Source organism: Aythya fuligula, chromosome 1 (assembly GCF_009819795.1).
Source record: "Aythya fuligula isolate bAytFul2 chromosome 1, bAytFul2.pri, whole genome shotgun sequence".
Taxonomy (NCBI): Eukaryota; Metazoa; Chordata; class Aves; order Anseriformes; family Anatidae; genus Aythya; species Aythya fuligula.
The window spans coordinates 190576278-190599486 of NC_045559.1; the positions used below are offsets into that span (position 1 = coordinate 190576278).

General features: G+C 35.8%; 1 protein-coding gene across 1 annotated transcript in view; it reads left to right on the plus strand.

The window, feature by feature from the left end:
- The window catches only part of GUCY1A2 (guanylate cyclase 1 soluble subunit alpha 2), a 156082-nt gene that overhangs the window by 124108 nt on the left and 8765 nt on the right, over positions 1-23209 (plus strand). The window contains exon 7 of the mRNA XM_032204322.1: positions 19258-19412. Within this exon, the coding sequence (XP_032060213.1) occupies positions 19258-19412 (155 nt within the window). The remainder of the gene's footprint in view (positions 1-19257; positions 19413-23209) is intronic.

Genomic DNA, 23209 nt, shown 5'->3' on the forward strand with positions numbered 1-23209 from the left:
ATGTCACCTTACTGTGTTAGCTTCTGTGCACTGAGGCAACATGAAAATGTCTCCAAAATAAATAACTGAGTCTTTCCCTATATATACTTTCAAACACTAATTAAATTTCAACAAATACTAATTTTAATATGGACAAGATATCTTAAACACTGAAATATTGTTGCGGGCTGAAGGCAGTTCCACTATCTTTAACTACAAACCACCAGTCTCCATTTCACTGGGCTACGTGTGCATAAGAACTTTCTCAAAGGTGAAAATTAAATATGTTGTGGAGTTTAAATTCAGGAATTTTTGTTGTTGTTCTATTTTGTTTGCTTGATTGTTTGGTTTTTATATTTCTCTATGTGTTTACCACAAAACCTCACATCTCTTAGGAAGGTATTTGATATTCAAATTTACAGTCTCCCTTTTCTTAAATTTTTGGGGAGAACAAAGAATGATTACATTATGTTTGGCACTGTATAAAACATTTTCTCTGCCAAAATGAAAAGAAAATTTTCACAGGCTCCAGTGAGTCTTTCATTTAACCCCATTTGTCTCCAGGGTACTGTCCCTACATACTGGGCTCATTCTTCAAGTCTTGCATCTACTTTAATGGCCACAGTATTGAACTAGATGGTCTTTTGGTTTGATACAGTATAGTTGTCTTTATTTTCTTATCTAATATATTGCCTAGTCCTAGTCAGAGACCTCTGCAGCTAAATGTCAGCTTGTTTTTCTGAAGACATGACACACTTTATGGCTAGGATATCTGAGATAATAATAAAAAAAAAAAAAAAAAAAAAAAAGTGTGTGCTCTGACTGAGGTCATGGCATCTATTTCAGTCTGGTTACCCTACAACATTTTATGGTTGCTTATGCACTGCCATTTCCTCCCCAATGGCTTAGTAGAGAGCTTGTGAAATTGCTAAGTATAAACATATTGAGGAGACTATGACATCCTTCTTCTGTTCTCAAAGCTTTCATTATTTCTGAGCACATGCCAAAGAATTTTTAGCCTTTTTGTTTTTCATGAGATCTTCCTTGATTTTTTCCATTTGTTGCATTGTGTGAATATTGTGAGCATTGGTAACCTAAATTATGTGACATCTTTTCTCCTTGGACAGAGCAAAACCTTCTAGTGCTTGAGAAGGAATGATAAAAAGCTAAATAAAGACTTCTCTTGTTCACACACAAACACTATTGTTTACAGAAGATGAGATTAATTTTGTAAATATCTGTTCACCAGTAAAGCGTTTAGTTCTGAGTGTTCATCACTAAAAAGAAATGAACTATCATTCAGAATCAAAATGATTGTTTGTAAAAATGAATTTTATTTTTTTTTGCAGAGTGGTTAATAAAGGTTATTCTCATAGTAGAACTGTCTCTCTAGTTATAGCTAAACAAATTTATAAAGCCACACTCTATAATCTACAAACTGTAATATACTTAAGAGTTTCCAATCAAGTTTTCAGTGAGGCTTACCATGGTATTCTGCAGTCATCCTACAGACCTCAACATACCTTGATGTAGAAGCTTGAGTCAGGTATATCATTCTTTTTCTGTTTTTCAACTTTTCTGTAAGTAGAGCCAGCTGAAGCTGCATCCAGCAAAGAGCCACCAAGATAACGGAGGGTCTGGAGCACCTCTCCTATAAGGAAAGGCTGAAAGAGCTGGGACTGTTCATCCTGGAGAAGAAAAAGCACAGGGGGATCTTATCAATGTCTATAAATACCTGAAGGGAGGCTGCAAAGAGGACGGATCTGGTCTCCTTTCAGTGGTGCTCAGTGCCAGGACAAAAGGCCATGGGCACAAATGGAAAGACAAAAGCTTCCCCCTGAACATCAGATTTTTTATTTTTCTTTTATTCTTTTTTTCTTTTTTTTTTACTTTGAGAGTGACCAAGCACTGGCACAGATTGCCCAGAGATGTTGTGGAGTCTCCCTTCTTGGAGATCTAGTTAGAAATAAGCATATATTTGAGAACATTGTCTATGTAAGGGACATCTTAAACCCAAAAAATCTCTCTGTAAATGCCTTTGTTTGGAACTAGGACCAAATTGCAACAGACTGCTTTTAATTTGGTCTTCTGAAGACAGAAAAACAACGTGAAACCCTGACAACTTCCTAAAAATCATTCTCCGTACTCTCCCATCACTCCTCACAAAAAAAGCAAAAACAGAAAGAAGCCAACAGGAAAAACTTGGTTAGTGGTTGTATACCTTTAGAACTGAATTCATTCCCTGTGTGTAAGAATCATGCAACAGTCAGTAGAAAGCACTGAAATGTGTGGAAATTTATGTGAGAGGGGTTTGTGCTACCAGTTTTGCTGCTGCTTCCTTTCCAAGAACACATGATCAAATCTTTAACTAGACTTGTGTTTTCCTCAGCAGGAAGTGGGGATGATGCAGATGTGAGTGTAGTTTATTTTGCCATGGAGAAATTTTAATGGAGAATTTTAATTCATTTTGTTTGCAGACATTTCTAAAAGTCCATCTCCTGATGTGTCTTGCACAGTAATGACAATATTATGAATAATGCCCTCACATCCTGATGCAGCTACTTCCTGAATATACTTCTAATTTAGTGGGACAAGGTTCCAAATTGAGGAAGTGACTAATAGGTTTTTCCATTACTTTGGGCTAGCAGAAGGTGTAACTTTTATAGCCCGATGTCATTATAGCCATTATACTTTTCCTGCGTTTGCCATGACACATCTGGAGGTCTGGTGTGTAAATGAGTTGTGCATCTTTGTAGTTGCTTGTAAGTTGCACTATGGATTTAGATTGTTAAAATTTAGCTTAACATTGGTCCTCTCTCTACATTCCTCTTCTCCCAAACTTTTGTTTTGCCTTGTATTAGAATTTTATTTTTGAGGTGTTTTCTGCAAGCAAAATTCTTGTTTACATCATGTGATTATGTGCAGGCACATAGGTTATAGCCTTTAGGTCTGGGAAATTCCAGCATTTAAAATCTCCATAGATTAATATGGATTAACAGGCTTTGTCATCCTTTCTATGAATGCTGTGAAAGAGGCCTGTATTTTATTTTCTGTCTTGTACCCTTAACTGCTACAACCTTTCCTCCCTTCCCTATAGCTCGTCTCTGTAAACTCAGGCATCATAACCAGCCCCCAGCATACTGCCCACTCACCAGCTTGCATTCCTCTCTGCTATCCTTCCTTGTCTTTGACCTAAATAATTTTTCAGAAAAACTTTGTGTCAGGGAGAGTTAATTAAAATGGGTCAGACACTGTTTTTGTGCAATTTTGTGCAATTCAGGAGACCTTCTGCAGTGTGCTGTCAGCTATTGGTGTCAGCACGGGGTAACTGGGTGGAAATGCAGGCAGCCAATTCATGTGATGTGATGGTACTTTCTGTTTTAAACTTTGTTGGACTGGACTGAAGTGATGTCAGAAATAGCATTTGTGACCTCCACGGAAACAGCATGTTATCAAAACTGCTTCTTTTAGAAAGAATTTTTTGGGAGGGTTTCCAGGATTCTCCAGGTTAAGAAGAAAAGGTTCTGTTCCTATAAAAAGTATTTAAAAATCTATTGTATGACATTTTTCTAGTGAATCAATTTGTTTAAATAATGTCAAGGACATGTAGAGGGGAGGAGGGACACTTGCTGCTGAGTCACATTTTAAGGACAGTTTTATTATCCTTACAGATTTTTTTTTGTTCTTTTATTGTCCTTACAGATAGGATGGCAGACTAAGGAAAAAAGAGCTGCAGTGAAGTATGCTGCCATTAATTAGTGCTTGTGGTCTACAACAAATTGAATCCAATGAACTTTTGAGGAACCCACCCTCTGCATAGCTTTGAAAAAAATAGCAAAGACAGAAGACCAGAAATACACTGGCAATTAAGGGAGAGGCAGATATCAAATGCTGTGTGTTCCAGCTTTACACCAGTTAGCTCGGGTGTCCATAAGAGTCTAGTGAAAGCATCACAGGATATGCACTCAGCAGAGTTGATTTGTCTTTTGCCTTAGAAGGCCCCATGTCACAACAAGTTAAAAGCAAAGAAACCTGGAAAGGCATCCCTTTGTGCTTGACTTTTTCTGGTATTTTTTCATAGGTGTTGATGACTTCCATGGTTTAAGCCAGGACATTAGTCTTTAAGGCCATTTGGGCTGACTCAGTTACAATGCCATGCTTTTATGGTTATATTGAGGCAAGCACATCTTAAGAAAGTTTGGAGTCTCTATGCCTCACTGAAAACTTAAAGTGCGGATATGGCTTTAAAAATATTCCTAATATGGGAATATCTTTTCTTGGTTTGGAAAAAAACAAAACAACAACAACAACAAAAAAAAACTACAAAGTTTTCATGTTTGCTTGACTTTGTTTGTGATGACTATGAAAGTGTACTTCTTGTCAACAGGTTCTTCACACTTTGGTGTAATTTTAAAAAATCTTCATGCTTTTTGAGGTGCTATGTTCTATAATTTAAAGGGATATTAATTAAATGTACATTTTAAAGAAGATTTACTTCTTTTTGTTCACATTCACTTATTAAGTTCAGCTACATGATTTTGGATGGTCGCCGGTGTGAATAAAGCTCCTGTTTATTTTTATAGAAAATAATTATTTGACTTCAGAGAGGAGAAAATAAGTTTTCATTACTCTTCCACATTTCTACTATAGGGAATGTTATCTGTGGAATACGTAGTTTGAATATTATTCATCTTTCCCATGGGGATTATTAGAAGTGCATTAGGATTCTCTGAACTTGCTTACAGACCAAGATCAATTTCTAAGTAAGACTAAATGAAGAAAAACTGTGGTGAGTTATCAGACACAGTCCACTGTAGTAGCTGCTTTATAATGAGCTTTGAGACACACCATAATGCAGTCTATTGTTGCAAGTATCTTTTGTACTCACACTGCCTACCTTTTATAAAGTAATTAGAATTTAACATGCAACAGCTTTGAAATGTATGAAGCCAAACCCTTAATGTGGGAAGCTTCTGGGATTAAAAAATTTTGCAGAGAGAAATCTTAAATGTGTTTTGACTAATTTCATTGAAGGTTCATCTACAGCATTTTATATAAGCGAATCTATTAATTTTATGGGCCTTACAACTCTAATTAAAGATGTCATTGTTTTCATTTTACATTTCAGTCCTGAACATTTCTAATACAGCCATAACATTTTAACCTAGTAATGAAGTAATTGTTATAAAATGTCAGTTGCTGATTTGAATTTTAGAAAGTACATTTTTAAATGCATGATCGCAGGCTTGGCTGACTAATGTTACATAGTTAGTTTTGGTCTCTTGCCCCTGTCAGTGATGATCCAATAGGTTTGCCTGCTCATCAAGTAGCTCAGCGCAACAGAAAAGGATCAGTGGATGAAGCCTTTACATCTACAGTCAATGTATATTTTTGAGGTTTCACTTGGACTAATTTTGTTTCTTTGACTGAATGCCTCCACTGTACGTGATCTGAAAGACCAAGTGCTGATTTGGACCCTGATAAGGCCCTAATAAACCTCATAAGGGGTTTTCTTGCTTTTGGTGTACATCTTGAGCACAGCTCCTGCTTTAATTTCATCTGACAGGGATCTAGTTCACAAACACATAAACTGCTTGTTAAAATGAAGCAATGTAGAGTAAGAAGCGACAACAGGGGAACTTCCTTCAAAATTGCACTGTTTCGTTGAATGAAACTCACTGTAGGATATAGTTGAATTTTACATTGGAAGTTGCTACCTTTTATTGAGGTGATTCTCTCATCCTCATGCAGGCTGAATGTGCAACTCCCTAAATATTTCCTCTGAAAAGGTTTATTTTAATGCTTTTTCACATGAAGCTGAATATTAACCATCAAACTACAGTTTAACTGTGACTGTGATGAGGAACAGAACAACACCAAAATAATGACTAGTTCAATGTAAAATTGCATTTTTTTAGCAGAACTGACTCTCTGCTTCCTAAAAGATGACTGTCAAAAATGTTATTAATTTTCCTGCCTGACAAGACTGAACTAATTCATTATATATGGTGTACTCAATACTGAAAAATATGTTGTTAAACATAGATCATCATATTATCATTTTAAAGAAGTGTTAAAAATCTGAGTTAATTTTCTAAATAAAATATATTCAATGTAATCAGTACATTCTCCATTTTCCTCTCTAGTCACTTATTCAATCTTATAACCTAATCTGATTAGAAGTTTTCTGCCAAAACAAGCTTTTGATTCAATGACACCAAAGATGTCTTTCAGTATGAGTTTTAATGAATATACTGACAGCTTTCTTTATGACCAGTGTAGACTATGGCTTTCCAGGGATTGAAAGCCTCCTATCATTCCCATTTCACCTACTAGAACTGTAGTCTACAAGCACCCAGTTCATATCAAAAAATTTTAGGCTTCAAGTCTCCCTGCCATGCTCCCAGCTTAAGATCCAAGATCTAAGATCCAGTTTACATGCTCCCCAGTGTCTCTGAAGACACCCCTTTGCCCACTGAGGACCTGAAAAAGTACAAACCTTGTGAGACCTAGTTCTGCTGAAGTTTCTGAGTTTGGGATCCATCTGTTTTCCAAAATGTTTAATTATTATTAATATTTCCCAACCTGACATCTGCTAAAAGTCATAAATTTATTTTCTCAGAAAAATAAAAATAAATGTGTTCCTCTTAATATTTTCACACCTTCCTATTACCATAGAAATAGATGTTCCAATATTGGACACAACTCTGTATCTCAGTGACTGTTTTCAATTATTTTTGAGTGTTCTTTGTACTAAGTTCAGAGCACTGATTTCATTTTACTTAGATTTGTTCAAAGAAATAAAGCAGATTCTCAAAGTTCTTTTGGAAGGTATTTTCAAAATGCTAAACCCTAGTTCAGCCCAAGTGTTTAGACTAAGTTTATATGAAATTCAAAGGAGAATGTGAACAGAGTTGCACTTAATTTCAAACTGATATTCAAAATTCTGCTGTCTTTTTAAGCGGTTTCAAGATATTAAAAAAATCACCTAGCTCACCTGCTATTAAGGATGACAGAAACACAAACTTTTCGGCAATCATTTGAAACACTCAAAAGTATCACCACTTTTTAATTAGTTGTTCTTAAATGAAGTATGATGCTGGACATCATAGTTAGGAAAGATATCTATTAATCCATTCTGTCCATCTTACTGTCAACATTGTTATGATGTTTTTGTTGTTGTTGCTTGTTTGTATGTTTTACTGTATTTTACTAGTGTCCTAAAAAAAAAAAAAGACCTGTATAATATAAATTAACATACTTGCCTCAGGAGTCTGCTGACATTCATACAGTCTATGTAGATCTGAGAAAGCTTCTCTGGATATTTATCTGTGTCTTCATTTCCATTTTATTATTCTAGTTATGTCCTCATTTGCCATATCTCCGTCTTTGACATTAACACCTTGCAGTTATTTGTAGATAATTATCTTGATATCCCTACTGAATAATAGTTAGTCAGGCTGTGAATATCTAGTGGGTTTTGTTTTGTTTTGTTTTAGTTTTCCTCCTTAAACAGATCCTTTCAAGGATTCGAACAGATTGTTGATCTTTTCTGAAACCACTCCTGTTGACAGTACCTAGGTTTTCACTTGGTGTAGTTGAACTGGAATTCTGAAGGAAGGAACTATTCAGTGTGTAATGTGATGCTTATAGCTGCATTTACTTTTTTTAATGTGACTAGATTGCATGTTAACTAAAGTTCATTTTGAAAGGTCAAGAGACCTTTCAGAGGTTTTTTCAATTTTCTCTCTTGAATTGTGCATTTTTAGTTTGGGTTATATTCCTAGATGTATTTAGTTTGTGTGATCAGTAAACTTAAAATGTATGTTATTTATTGCAGGTCATTAATGAACACATTAAATAAAAAATCTGCATGATTTATTTTTATTTACTCGGTAAAAGTACAAGCAAGATAAACTTCAGACATATTTCATGTACTTTATTTCATTTATCCACTTAATTTCAACTCAAGTTAAATACAAATAAAAATGACTAAATTGGCATGATTTAATCTTCATAAAACCACAGCTACAGTCTCTGAAAAGTCTAATGATTTTTTTCTCTCCGACTGTTTTCCCTTAATTTCTTAAGGCTAAAAGAAGCAATAACATCAAGTCTAATTTTCTTGTTTTTTCTCTCTAGAAAATCATAACTATATTTAGCTTTCCGGTGTCATTTCTTTTGTTTATTAATTTTAAAAGTACTATGTGGGGGAAACACTTTATTTCAGGTGATCGAATGGTCACTTTGTTTCTGCTTCTTTTCTCAGATTGATTTGATTATATATCATCTGATAAAGGCTAAATTAATTTTTAAAAACAAATATGTTTTGTTGTTGCTTTTTAGCAATTTAAGGGAGATGGATTGTTGAGTTGGTTGCTCTTTTTCCTTGTGGGAAAAGAACTTGTATATTTTACTCCTATTTTTCAATTATACTAATTATGTACATGATGTGTATGTGCGCTATGACAAATTCAGTGCACCAGAGAATAGACGGACTCTTTCTGAGAGAACATATCTTACTTGCATCTGGGAGGAAAGGAGTGAAAAATAAGACAAAAAGACAAAAGGAGTTAACAAAGGTTGACCTAAGAGAGATGGCTTTGGTGGAAAAAGTTGACTGGAAAAGTTCCAAATAAAGCACTATCAGAAATGTGCAACAGCAGGAAAGAATCAAGTTATGATAATGCTGGTAAAGCAAAATCCAGGACTAGGCATCTGTGTCCTTCTGCTGCCAAACTCACCCAATTAGCAGCATTAAAGGTTGGCTGGGCAGCAGTGACAACAATGAGGTTATAGACATGTCACACTATCATCTGCTTCTGCATTCAAAACTAAATCAGTGTTTAATTTGTCTAGCATTTTTCAAAAGAACATGCAAGAATAATTGAGGCTTAAACTCTCTTTGTCTTTCTGTTTTGGTCTTTTGCACACATATAAATATGGTTTTATTTGAGTGTGTGTGAATGTTTGTGGATTATAGAAAAATTAATTTGTTGATAAAAGCTTGTGCAGATGGTCAGAGGTCATCTTGACTAAGCATATTAACACTTGAGTTTTTGTACTTACAAAATTCATAACATCTAAACAAATTTATTATTTATTATATATGTATTAAAATTGCTTTTTTTCTTTCTTTCGTTCTTTCATAGGACACACATGCTAAACCCAGAATTATATGTTCCCATGCTTTGTTCTTTTCTCCAAGGGAGAAAATCTCTCCAAGGGAGAAAATGTTTAATTTCTCCAAGGAGGGATGAGTGTGAGACAGAAAGGGGAAGGGCACTGAATGAAAGGAAGAAAAGTGGTTAGACTGCACGTTGAAGTCTTTCCTTACCATAAGTGATTCATCTTCATCTCAGAGCAATTTTTTTCCATATGTTTAGATTTTGCCATATTCTTTACATCATCAGGTCTTTGCTAATTGCTTTGAAAAAATAGGTTGAAAATAAGATTGAAATCTTTTCTAGCCATGAAAAGACCGAAACATTCAAAATTATACTAAATATTCATCTAAATTTGCAGTGAAGTTGAGTATTTTATCTGAAGCAGTTGAAATAAACAGTAATCTGCTAGTTTATTGCCATTCATGTCACATCTGAGATACAATCATCATCACACATTGCTTGTAGATTTGCAACTTAAATATAGGAGTAGAACCTGTTACATTTTATATTAGTTGCACAGTGATTTTTCATTGATTTCACTAACCATTTTAATTACAAATTTCTTTTCTAACCCAGATTTTCAATGAAGGGAACAGAGCTGTACATGATACTATGTGAATTTTGATTGTTATTATATTTGTTTTGTAGTGTCAAGAAAGTTTGATTGACTTGCTGAAGTACTGGCTATACATGAATCAAAAGTCTTCTGTTCAGTATAAAAGAGCACCATTTGGCTTCATACTCCTTCCCTTTGCTCTGTTGAAGTACTTTGTCTCAACTCAGTGGCTTTGCCTGTGTGAAAGACTTCCAAAAAAAATCATCGTATAAGAATATGTGTTTTGATTTCACTGAGGAGGAATATGTCTGGGAACTCCCCATACATAAAGCTGAAGCTCTGTGGAGGTGAAGCACAAAGGTCAATAAGGACTGCTAATAAACTCCTTCCCAATTACATACAAGGTGAAGGTTTGGACTCTTGCTTGTAGAATACAAACACAGAATCACAGAGTCTCTTTTCTCTTTGTATGCAATAGCAATTGCCTTTTAGGCTAATTGTTAGCTGCCAGCTGTGGAGAGTTGCTCCAGACTTAAGAGGAGAGTAAATTCTACTAAAATCCTCATTGTCATCTAGCTCTTATATTGTCTTGTGTTAAGTTTATAGACATTGAAGTTCTTAGAAAAGAAACGATAAACAATGGAACACAATCGTTATTGATTTAGAGATGGGTGATGTGTATAAGGGTAATCTAATATTGTGAGATGTTCTAACATTGGAACTTGCCCGGTATAAAGTAACTGTAGGCCCCAGTTGTCATATGGAAACTTCCTGTACTTCAAAAGCTAATTTATCTTTCTTTTAATTTATCTTTGGGATGAAACTTAATGCAGACTCATCATTATGGTACAATAGGCTGATAAGGTTTCCTGTCATAATAAAACCACAAGGTTCTTACATGTCAATGGTTTCTGTAGATTTAAAAACTATTATGCAGCAGATCCTTGCTGATACGTTCCAAGCTCCTTGCTGATAGGTTCAAAGCAGATCGACATGAATGTCATCCATGCAGAAAAGCACATGCTACAATCAAAACACAGAGTAGGTCTTTTCCACTGAAAAAAATAACAAAAAAGGAAGATTGCAGGCTAGATTCAAAGACCATTATGATTAAACATCTGAAGAAAATTCTGCTGTTCTATATATGAAGTGATCTTCTGACATTGTCCTATCCATCAAAATCTGTTTCTTTGATCATTTATGCGAAGAGGTATAGCTCATTTTAAGCAAGCAAGATGAAAATGTGTCAACTTCATCAGTCCGAGAGCTGGATTCACCTCACTTATCTTTAGCTATGTGTCAGGTGTTAAGGCTAAACTCCCTATTGAGTGCACCTCCAGGTATGATTGATCCAGACTTTCCTAGGTGCCAGTTTTGGAATGTAAAGATCTGCATCCTAGAGATATTTACCTTGTTGGTTTAGAAAGAGTCTAGAAATCTAATTTAAATGAGCTTCATAAATTCAAGGTTGTTGAAATTGGATGAAATCTACCTTAAGTGACAAAATTAGCAAAAGCATGGAAGACTGTTTCTTAAAGTTCAAGCCCTTATGCCCAAATTTTCTTTTAGTATAGATTTTTTTTTTTTTGTTCCCTTAAATATTTTGAGCATGTGTCATTTATCTTCATTAAAATATCACCCAATCCATTCAGTGTATGTCATATGATGGCACTGTGGGACAAAGATGTCCTCCTACACTAGGGATCAAACAGAATTTTCTGATGATTTTTTTCCTTTTTTGGATGTCAGTGGAGAGGAGGCCGGGAAAAAATCCTCCACTGATATGTGGGTTTGCTTGAATGATTAGCTCTTTTTAAGTGCCTGAATGCACAGATTCACATAGCAATTAAATTCATGCTGTGAGAAATACTATTAAAAACAAAACAATAAAAAATGGTTTTGATTAAATCCTGTGTCAACAATGAAAAACAACATTTTATTGGTGAAGGAGAAGTAGCTTATGAAGCACATTAACACTAATCTCTCTTCTTTGTTATCTTAGGGGATGGATATAGGTCTTACTCCTCTGTTCAGAATGCTAGAAATTCTCATCTATAGGCTTTATCTTTCCTGTGCCACCATGACCCCCTTGTAGTAAATCACTTCAGGTCAGATGTCTTCTTAAAAATGACCCAACTTCTCTTCTAACAGAGAACCTGAGAAATCCCATAGTGAATTCAGGTAGTACCTCAGAACAGGATTTGGCTCCAGAACACTTTGCCCAATATAATTTTGGTGCTAGAATTAAAGAGCCCCCTAAACTAGTCTCAGCCTTTGGTTTTGAATTTTGCTTCATGTAATTATACACCATGCTGCTGCTGAGCACTCATAATGATATAGATTTTCATTATAGGGCGTGAAATATATAATTACCAAAAAAAAAAGTTGTTGGGAACCTCTAGAGGTCACCTAATCCAACCACTACTCAAAGCAAGGCTCATGTAGATTGTAGCAGAAGAAGATAAGGGAATGAGAAAAGGAATTTCGTCCTTCAGATCTGAGGCATCCTTACAAAGTCATGTTTCACAGCTCCTTGTTTCACATTCAGTAGAGATGGCTGTAAGTAAAGATCATAGCCCAGGGATGTACATATGTAGTGTGCAGCATGCTCGTTATAAAGAAATTGTGTCCTTCACACAAATCACACTTGGTTTACCCATAACTATTTAAAATAGGTATATTGATCCCAAGGAATTCAATATTTATTAATTATTGTATTTTCATTTCCCATGAATAATTTTCTGTGTCTTTTACTTCAGACAGGCTGAATAATTATAAGTCTATGAATAAGAAATCTAGGAAATTCTCATTAGAAAAAGCTGTGTTCACTTCTCCCAGTGCTATTCAAACACAGGGGAAATATATCCTGTAGTTTCGTTCAATAGAACACCTTGTGAAATTAAAAAGGATCTAAATTTTCCTCTGAGCAGGTCTGTTCCTTGGCAACAATTCTGTAGTGAGCTGTGCTGTCATATGTCCCTTTCCAGAAAGACACTGTGATATTTATAATTCTATCTAAGAATACGGATAACCCACACACTAAAGCATATGTCATGGCATAGCTGTCAGCCCTTGTCAACTTGCAGTTCTTTGAAGGAGCAGAAAGACACATCGACTCACCAGTGCATGGCCCTGATTTTAGAGCTCTGAGCTTTGTAGAGTCTATTTTGCATTAAGACATTTTACAAATAAATATCCCTGTGTAAGGCATTTGTTGAGGTTCAGAGTTAGAAGTGTTGTTAGAAGCTACTACAAATATTAGAGAAGATAAGGACTTACAGAATTTGCCATTTTCTATTTGAAAGGATCTGGCAGTGGGTCACGGACTAATGCCTAAGACACTGTGAGAGGTGACCTTCTCCTTTCTGAAGGGGACTACAAGGACAAAAGGTAGAAAGTTCCTGCTTAAACACTGAGTATCACTCAGTATGTTAGGGCAGAAAGTGTGGAGTGCTTTATTTGTCTGAGAAATGGTAGCATAAATATGTTGAAATTGATGTTGAAAATTGTGATCCAGCAGAACACTTACGATTGTCTTTAAAAGTTTGCTGGCCTGGGACATACATATGCCTGGAAATATTTTCATGCAGGTCATGCCTCTTATGGAAATATTTTCAAGCAGGCCCTGAGCTCTGCTTCCAGCTCAGCACAAAGTCTTGAGCAGATGCTGATTGGTCACATTGTTAGGGCCTGAAGTCCTCTGGGCTGTCTGAGTGGGGGATTGCTCCTACCCATAGCTGCTTCTGAAACCTTGTCACCTACTTCTCAGCCTGCCTGCTCTTTGTCAGGATCTGTGTGAGGCAAGCGGTTCTTTGAAAATGGATTTTAAGTCCTCCTGGATGCAGTTAACTTGACAGGGAACCTGAGACTTTTCTTTCTAGCCCAGGAGTCTATTTTCAGAGTGTGAGAACTGTGCATTAAGGTCCTTTTCTCTGTGTGTGTGGTGGGAAGTATGTGTACATGTACTATTTATTGTAAAACCTACCACTCCCAGGAAATATTATCATGGTTTGCATTTGAGGATGAACTGTGAAAAACAAACACCCTTCTTTTGAAAAGAAAAAAAAAATCTTTTGGCTCAGAAAATAAAGATTACTGGTTACAGAGAGTCTTTTTTTTTAATTATTATTTATTATTTTATTTTTAAATCATCATATATTTTTGCCCTGTGCTTATCAGGAGACAGATTACATGTACCATGAATGAAAAAGTTTGAATGAGAAAGTCTGATTGCATGTTACAACATCAACTATTCTTTACCAGTAGGCAAAAAGGAAGATACCCACAGACTTGTCTTTTTCCTGCTTTGCCTTTCAATACAGTCCAAAAAGAGCCTTTATTTTCAGCTCAATATTTGTTCTTCCCTTTCGTGTCCTCAAGCAATTCTTCATGCTGTCACCTACCAGGGAAGTTATCTGGTGTTCTCTGATGTCTCCTTTCTCTTCTTCTGAATTAAGTGTAGGTCTTTTTGAAATAGATTAGTAAGCCTTTAACCAGGATCTGCAGATACTTTTGCACAGCATCACATACTTAAGAAGCTTAACAAATAATTTAAAAAATAGTTAATTTTCCTTTCAGAAATCCTTACAGTTTGAGACATTGTTTTGTCCTCTAAATAATAAAGGAAGATTTTTTAAGTCTTGTAATGAAATGTCTCAGTTTTGACTGAAGGGAAAAGATTTTAATGTGTTCTCTTACTTGTCAGTGTGCAGACATGTTAGTCAAAATCTTAGATTTGAGGAGGTTTTATAAAATGTTGTGGAGGAGAAAAGTATTTCTTGAACTTACTTTTAAATATCAACATTTTTTTCCCTCGTTATTTATGTGGGGAAATGAGGAGATGGAAAGGAGAATGTATTTTTCAACAATTTGAAGAGAAAAAAACTCAAGAGCTTTGAACATAAATCAAATGATTGGATTTGCTTATTGTGAACAAACTGATTACCAGAGAAAGCTATTCAGGTATTAATTAGCAATGGTAAAATTCAGTTCAGGAATGCCACTGCATTTCTTTACTCTTTGTAAGTACTTGTGCCTCTTTACCATAAAATGACCACATACGGGTTGTGAGTCTTCAAGGTTGCATTTATTTTGTTCTCAGCTGCAAGATGCTGTATTATGATGGAATAGAACAGGTTTTGCTATGGTACCTGAGAAGGCACTGGGACTTTTGGAAGTGATGGAAACTGCATAGCAGTTAAAAAATAAAATAAAAATCAGCACTTTTATCTTCAAGAAAGAAAAATCATGTTTTGACAATGAATTGTAAAGGTGTAACACAACTTCTTAGATTTAGTATGTCAGAAAAACACAGTAACAGAAGTGTGTACTTTCTCAGTTCAGAAAATAAGCAACAACAACAACAACCAAAAGACATTGGTCATCCCTGGTCCTGTTTGTTCTTGGTTTTTCTCTCAATCCAGTCTGGTCTATCAGGTCTCATTAATACCACTTCTGGCATGTTTGCCCATCAAACTGCCAGAGAATGACTGTAGCACTAGTGTTCCTTGTCTTTCCGTATGAACCTTTATAATATCATACAAAACCACTATACTTCTTGTCACTCAGATATTATCCTTTTCTGGTCCCTCTGCTGTATCTTGTAGGCAATATCCACATGTTGCTACATTTTCTTTAAAAATTCTGGAAGTTTGTTTTCCTTTTCACATAGCTATGATTTTACTCTTGTCCTGCATCAATCAGCATTTTCAATCAGGCTGCTTTTCTTTTACACCTCTGACACTCATCATCAGCTTATTCCCACTTCACTATTACCACAGCTGCTGCAAAGATTAAATTAATTAATCTTTCTTCTCCTTGTCATTCTCCACTCTGAATCTTTACATTGCAGCCAGTTCAAGTTGATTCTTTTTATCTAAAAGGCCTCTCACGATTCTCTTGCTCTTTTTCACACCTGTTCATGTTTCATTTTTCATTGTGCTTTCAAGTATTCTGTAGAAATGGCTTTTGCCTTTGTCCATCTCTTCAATGCTCCTTAACTATGGGGTTTGGGGTCTGTTTTTGTTTTTGTTTTTGTTTTTGTTTTTTCCTTCATGGCTGTCATCTCTTTGTGATAGTTCCCAAAGAGTTTTCTTTCAATTTCTATGTGGAATGTCTTTAAACATTCAGCCTCAGTTATATGCTGCCAGCTTATCATTAGCCAAATAATCAAGGACATATAAAGGAGCAGTCAGCACAGATGAAGAGCATATATTTTATTAAAATAATTCAATTGAAGTATAATATAGGTAATAAATGTATAATGTATATCACACAAATGTAATGTACATAAATTAATAAATATAGCTATGATGAACAAATAATGCATCCTAATGTTGCCACCTAATTTCCATTTCATATGTTGTTAATAACCTTAATGGTAACTGTTATGGAAAAGTACTGATAAGGGCTGGATATATGATGTAGCCTGGGAACTATAACTGTACATATATAACCATGATTATTGTTCTAATTCAAGTTATTTTGCAGATGTTATTTTGCTGCAAAGTTAATATGAGAGGCCTATGTGCCTCAATAGGTGCCTTGTTGCTAATAATTTGATCACACATTTTCTTCCTTTATAGAAAAAAAATCCTTAAATTGTTAACACAACAGTTGTCAGCTCAGTGAGGAAAAAGCCAGAATAGCTTATTTGCAGATTAAATGAAATCCTGAAAAGGCATTGCTACAAAAAACTTTGTTCACTAAAAATAAAATATGACCAATAGAAGTGCTAGTCTTGATACACTAAGGGATGCCTCATGGAAATAGCATCAGTGTTGCAGGCTTTTTCTTGTAGAAATCCAAATAATGAAGCATAAAATGAGCTTTATTTCAAGACATCCTTTTGTCTTGTATCAGACATTTATTGGTATGGTGTAATGAGAAAATATACATTAACTTCCTTGCACCTGATGAAAATTTTAGATTTGACACTGTTTGATAGCTCTGTGTAGTTTAACCTGTGTTTGTGAAAACATCTATATTTTTTACTGTAGGAACATGTTTTTATTAAAAAACAAACAAACAACAACAACAAAGATACTACAGGATGGTAATTTTCTTCACTGAGACTAAGTACCCCATTCCTTACAGCTAACAACATTTTAAATGGTCACCAAAAATTAGGCAGACAAATTCCTGTACAGGCCTATAAGAGTTTGAATACAAAATGTTATTTATTCAGCCAAACAGACAAGCTAAGTTGTTGTTGTTATTATTATTATCATCATTATCATCATCATCATCATTATTATTTATTTATGCATAATCTCTTTAGGTACACACTTTATTAAATACAAAGCCCTTTCCTGTCTTCTCCTGTCCCTTTCTTCTTCATTTTTTTTTTTTTTTTCCAGTGGCAGCTGGCATGCATGGCTTTAAATTCATTCACCTAACAACCTAACATTGCAAAGGAAAATATTTGATATTAGGAGTTGTATATCACATTAAATTCACCAAGCCTTACACTAAGGTCTGCAACTCGTTTCCTTGGCACGTGTAGAAAAGTCATTTCCCCAGTGTCTTTTTCAGTGAAACAATCATAAGAAAGGAAGTAAAGATTTTCAAATCACTTACAGTGTGAATGGGGTTTTAGTTCTTCAGGACACTTTTGCAACTGAGAATTTTGAAATCTCAGTTAAAGTCTGTTGTTACTTAATCACTGAATGATAAAAAATACATGTAGACATATAAAAGGAAACACTTGAAGAGTGAAAGTGGAAAACTAACCACAAACAACTTTATCTTTCACTGCATATATTGCAAAAGTTAATTTTATTTTATTAGTATATTTTCTGCTAACAAGGTTTCCTTCTGGTCTAAAGTATACTCTCATCTCAACTTTCCAACCAAAAAAAAAAAAAAAAAAAAGAAAAACAAAACCAAACACAAACAAAACTATGACCAAAATAATGTAGATGGGTTTGCACAGATATTGTTCTCAGCCAAAGCAAGTCTGTTGGCACTTCCCAGCCCAATAACATAGAGTAGTTGAAGGATTTCAGTAGCTGCCTTCCAAACTATAGTAAAGGTTTGAAAGCTCAATGAAATTCAAGTGCTATTTATTCACTTTTTATTTATTTATTTATTTTTTAAATCCTAGTCATTAATTAACAGCATTATTATGAGGTGACTGTGGGAATGCTGAAAGTTGTATCATACAATGCAGAACAACATCTTAATAGGTTAGCCATGGCTTTAGTGTATGGTAGATAAAAAGCCATACCCACTGTCAGTTATTTGTAAGACAGGAATGCAATGAAAAGGTTATTTAGCTGCATGGTAACAGTCTTGGACACACAGGAAAAACTATAGTCTGTTAAATAATGTGGGACCTACATGTTCATAGAACTTTAAGAACATCAAGGATATAATGCTAACAGTGATTTTTTAACAGTATATTCTGGGACGTATCAAATTAGATAGTAATTTTATTTTTAAATTTGTATTTGAGCAAACATTCACTATTATTAAGAAAAACAGAGATAGATAGACTGTTAATTGAGTAAGTCAAAGGACCTGAGGGTTGTATTAATATGTCTGCTTGAGTAGGTATTTATTTTTCTGCATGTTATCTCAGTACAGTTGCTGTGAGTAAAAGTATCCTCACAGGCTATAAATATAAATATCTTCTTCTTTTTTTTTTTTTTTAAACGTAATAAAGTTAACAAGAAAAAAAGAGTTTCCTATTTATAAAAAAATGATTTTATTGGCAAACATAATAGGTTGCTAAAATTTATGAATAAATCCTCTGTTTGTTTGTTCACTCTGAAGGAAACTGGGAGGGTGACCCCAAGCTTTCCAGATCAACGTAATCTCCACACCTCAGACAGTTTCAGGGAAATATTCAGGGAAATAGACTTTTTTTTTTTTTTTTTAAACATTTTCTGTGGATTTATTCCTTCTTATGTGTGTGTGGATGTGTGTGTGTGGGGGGGGGGGGGGGGGGAGTAAAATTATTTTTAGAAGCACTGATGCCTTAATCTTCAGCATCTTCGTCATTGCAATATCTCTCAGACTGGCAAAGAAAGAAAAGCAGCCATAGACTTTGAGGAGAAAAATAAATAATAAGAAGAAAAAAGTACCATATATTATTCACTCTACTTTACTGCTCTTCATGACAGTTTAAGAAAATGTGGGTCTTTGTTTAAAGCCTGTGTTAAAAGTAGCGGAAAAATTAATACTCTGTATTGTCTGTGTGTAATTAGGTAACTGATATTGCAATACCACCTGGTCATCCTGTGCTGTTCTGTTTGCAATTCCTGTTTTTGACTGTGGCAGTCTCCAGCAAACATGCACAGAAGCAGCAGACAAAAATGGTTTTAGTGAAAAGATACCATGTTTTTCTTCTTCCTTATTATAATTGCATCAGATTTAAGCTAAAGGAATGGCAGAGCTTGTTTTTTTTTTTTTTTTTTTTTCCCCACCCTTCCTTCTTAGGTTTATTTTTTATTTTTTTGAAGGGGAGCTGTGGCTGGCTTGTACATAAGTGCTAATGACATTAACACGGGCAGCACAAGAGAGACAACTGACATGGTTCTCATGTTTTTCCAGATGAGGATAGGCATTCACTCAGGATCAGTGCTGGCCGGCGTTGTTGGTGTAAGAATGCCACGTTATTGTCTCTTTGGAAACAATGTCACCCTTGCAAGCAAGTTCGAGTCAGGAAGTCACCCACGCCGCATCAATGTCAGTCCAACCACGTACCAGTAAGTGTTGCTAGCCTTTTCATACTGTTTATTATTATTTCAGTTTGTTTTCAGCATGATCTTATAGCAGGCACTGCCTTCACTCAGCACATGAGCTACAGCAGAAAGTCAGCAGGGTGTCAGGATAACTGGAAAGAGGGACTGCATGGGGTTCTCAGGCTTTGCAGGCTTGCATCAGAATGCTCAAGGAAGTCAGGCAGTGGAGGCAAGGGAACACAACGGGACAGGCTGCCATGGCTGCCTATAAAAAATGTGTATTGGAAGTGGGCAGATGACATTAAATTAGGAGGAACTGTTGACTCCCTTAAGGGTACAGAGGTTTTGCAGAGAGATCTTGACAAATTAGAGGGCTGGGCAACCACTAACCCCATGATGTTTAACAAGAGGAAGTGCAGGATTCTGCACTTGGGAAGGAGCAACGCAGTCTGCATGTAAAGACTGGGGTCAAGAAGCTGCAGAGCAGCCCCACAGAAAGGGGTCTGGAAGTTCTGGTTAACAGCAAGTTGAACGAGCCAGCAGTGTGCTCTGGCAGCCAAAATGGCCAACCATACCCTGGGTGCATCAGGTCAAGGCTAGCAGGTCAAGGGACGGGATAGTCCTGCTCTGCTCTGTGCTGCTCTGGCCTCACCTCAAGTATTGTGTGCAGTTTTGGCTGTGACAATAAAAGAAGGACATAAAACTATTAGAGAGTGTCCAAAGGAGGACTACAAGGATGGTGAAGGGTCTAGAGGGGAAGACGTATGAGGAGTGGCTGAGGTCCCTTGGTTTGCTCAGCCCAGAGCAGAGCAGGCTGAGGGGAGGCCTCATGGCGGCCTGCAGCTCCCTCACGAGGGGAGCGGAGGGGCAGGCGCTGAGCTCTGCTCTCTGGGGACAGCGACAGGACCCGAGGGAACGGCTTGGAGCTGGGACAGGGGAGGGTCAGGCTAGGGGTTAGGGAAAGGTTCTGCACTGAGGGAGTGGTCGGGCACTGGTACAGGTTCCCCAGGGCAGTGGTCATGGCACCGAGTCTGCAGGAGTTCAAGAAGCGTTTGGACAATGCTTTCAGACAAATGGTCTGACTTTTTGGGTGGTCCTGGGTAGAGCCAGGAATTGGGCTCAGTGATCCTTGTGGGTCCAGCTTGGGATGTTCTCTGTTTCTATGATTCTATGATTTTGTCTCCCACTGTGTCGTCATTTTATGCTGTTGATGAAGAGAAGCATGGTTCCATTAGTTCAGGAAAGAGTTAATTTTTTGAGTGCAGCCAAGCTTTCAAAGACTTTTTGTGCTTTCTTGGAAACAAAATTTCTTATTTAACACTGTAAAGAGACACTTAATAGAAGTTTTTTCTTAATATAAGAAAAAAGATTGAAAATGGCAAAGCATTATCACCACCTCTTTGAAGTAATTATGCAAATAGAGAGAGGGCTTGATTAAATCAGGTCATGAGGAACATCTAAAATAAAAAAAGGTGTTCCTTATTGTTCAAATTTGACAGCTTGATAATAAGAGTTTCTTCTGTTTGGATTGTGACTGATGTATTCGCTTTTTTTTTGGCAGGAGATCTAGATCTTACTCTTTTTTTCTACATTCTGTATCTCAAGTAATTTTCTGAAGTACAGTTTTGCTCAGGTTTTTGGACTCTGTTCCTCCACAATAAATCTGTAAGCAATCATTCATACAATATTGATTTTTTTTTTTTTTAATACAGAACTGTGAATCTCCGTATTTACTTTTTCCCATAACTATGTAAATTAAAGTTTCAAATGGAATTTCTTCATCCAAGAATCAAAACTTCTGATATGCTAAAATACAAAGCAGTCAGAAATGAAAGTTAAAAAGTAATTAAAACTAGCGTATAAAATTACATTCATCTAAAGAGCCCTTTCACTTGAAATCAAATTTGCAGAATAGTGCAAAGCGGAATTAATTGAAAAAGATGCAGAAAAACTGAACAGACTTTTGCAATGTGCACAGAAGCAGGTTCGTATAGTTTTCTGTTAACATGCAAGAGAAATGCAGACGCAAGCTACTATCAGGCATGTTCATTTAAATAAAAATATTTTCTATAAATATATAGAAAATATATATTAATTTTATTGACCTAAAGCATTCTCCAGTATGCATGGGGAGGTTGTCAAGTAGAATGAGCCCGGCTTTCCAAAGTGAGGCTAGGTGGGAGGACAAGGACAGCAGAAAGAGACTGACACAGAAGAGACTCGGCCTACATGTAAGGAAACACTTTTCCCCCGTAAGGACAGTCAGGCAGCGGCAAAGGCTGCCCAAGAGGTTGTGCAGTCCCCATGCTTGTAGATTTTCAAGACCTGACTGGATGAAGGCCTGAGCAGCCTGGTCTAAATTCAGTGTTGTACATTTTTTTGAGCAAGAGTTTGGACTAGAGAGCTCCTTAGGTGCTCTCCAGCGTGAATTATTTTATAAGTCTCTAATGTGTCCATTTGTACATTCATCTTAAATGCCAATTGAAGTTCTAGACCTAAATGAAGAAATTAATATTTTTTGACTGACCTACACATTCTACTGAAAAAGAAAAAATGTCCTGCTTGTTGCTGCAGCATCAACCTGTGAATCTAGAGTAATTTCATATATTGGGTATACTTCTGACAGTTTTTGAAGCTGGGTGAATAATAGTGACTTTCATTGAGTAGAAATATTCTTTTTTGCAACAGTCATAGTGGAAAAAGTAAAAGGCAAAAAGAAAAGACCATACTTTAGTTCTTCATATCAAGTTTGCATTTGAATGGTTTGCAGTTTTAATTTTCTGGTTCATCCCTAGAAAACATATACTGATTTCACAGTTCAGGCTTGTGTTATTGGTAGACTCCTTGAGTGTGAAGGCCATTTACAGGCAAACAATTTATAGAGCAATCAGAGAGGAGCCATGTATGAGGTGACATTCTGGTATATGTGGGAATGTCTTGAATACACTGGGTCATCGATGAAGGGTCCTTTTTTCACCATGGCCAAACGGCTTATTTTCTACAAAGCTACAGATTTTGACTGATGCTTTCAGAAAAGGAAAGGTAGTAGAAAAGTTACTCATGATGCAATAATATTATTAAAAGAGACCACAAAACAAAACACAACAAAACATAGAATTTTTGGTATGTGTTATCTGCATTATTGTACTACGTGGACAGTTATCATTCAAGATGAATGGCTGAAAGTAACAACTGAACTAGTTTATTCAACATGCTTTTTACAGAAAGCATTTGAGAAAATAAAATGAATGTGCATGGGGCTACTTAGAAAGGCTGTTCCAAACCATACCTTCTGGCATGATTGAAAGCATGAGAACTGGTAAGGGAGAAATCAGGAAACGGCATGGCTGACAGTGGCCAGAAGAGACTGCAATTGTGAAATATTCAATAAAACAGTATTATTCATGGCTCCTGAAGGTGATCCAGGGGGCTTAAACATAATATAACAGTACTATCCAAGTAAAGAAGTAATAATCTGATGCACCTGTATACAACTTTTCTTACATAGAATTTGCATGAATATATAATTTGCTGTGTACAAATGAAGTGATTCATTGCAAACTGAAATGTCTTTATGGCTGACCTTATCTGCCATTTCTATTTGATCATGACATACTGCTGTGTACCCAGTTAGTATTTTTATGATCCAAGAAGCAATGTTTTACTAAGTAGATAATTCTGCAATCAGTATGAAAATAATAGAATTTCGATTAATTGAAACTCCTGGCATTTATCATAATGTGTTTGTGTCTACCATGCTTCATGATGAAAATTCTGATAACATATTTTGTGCTTACAAAGTATGTAGATATTGGAAACAT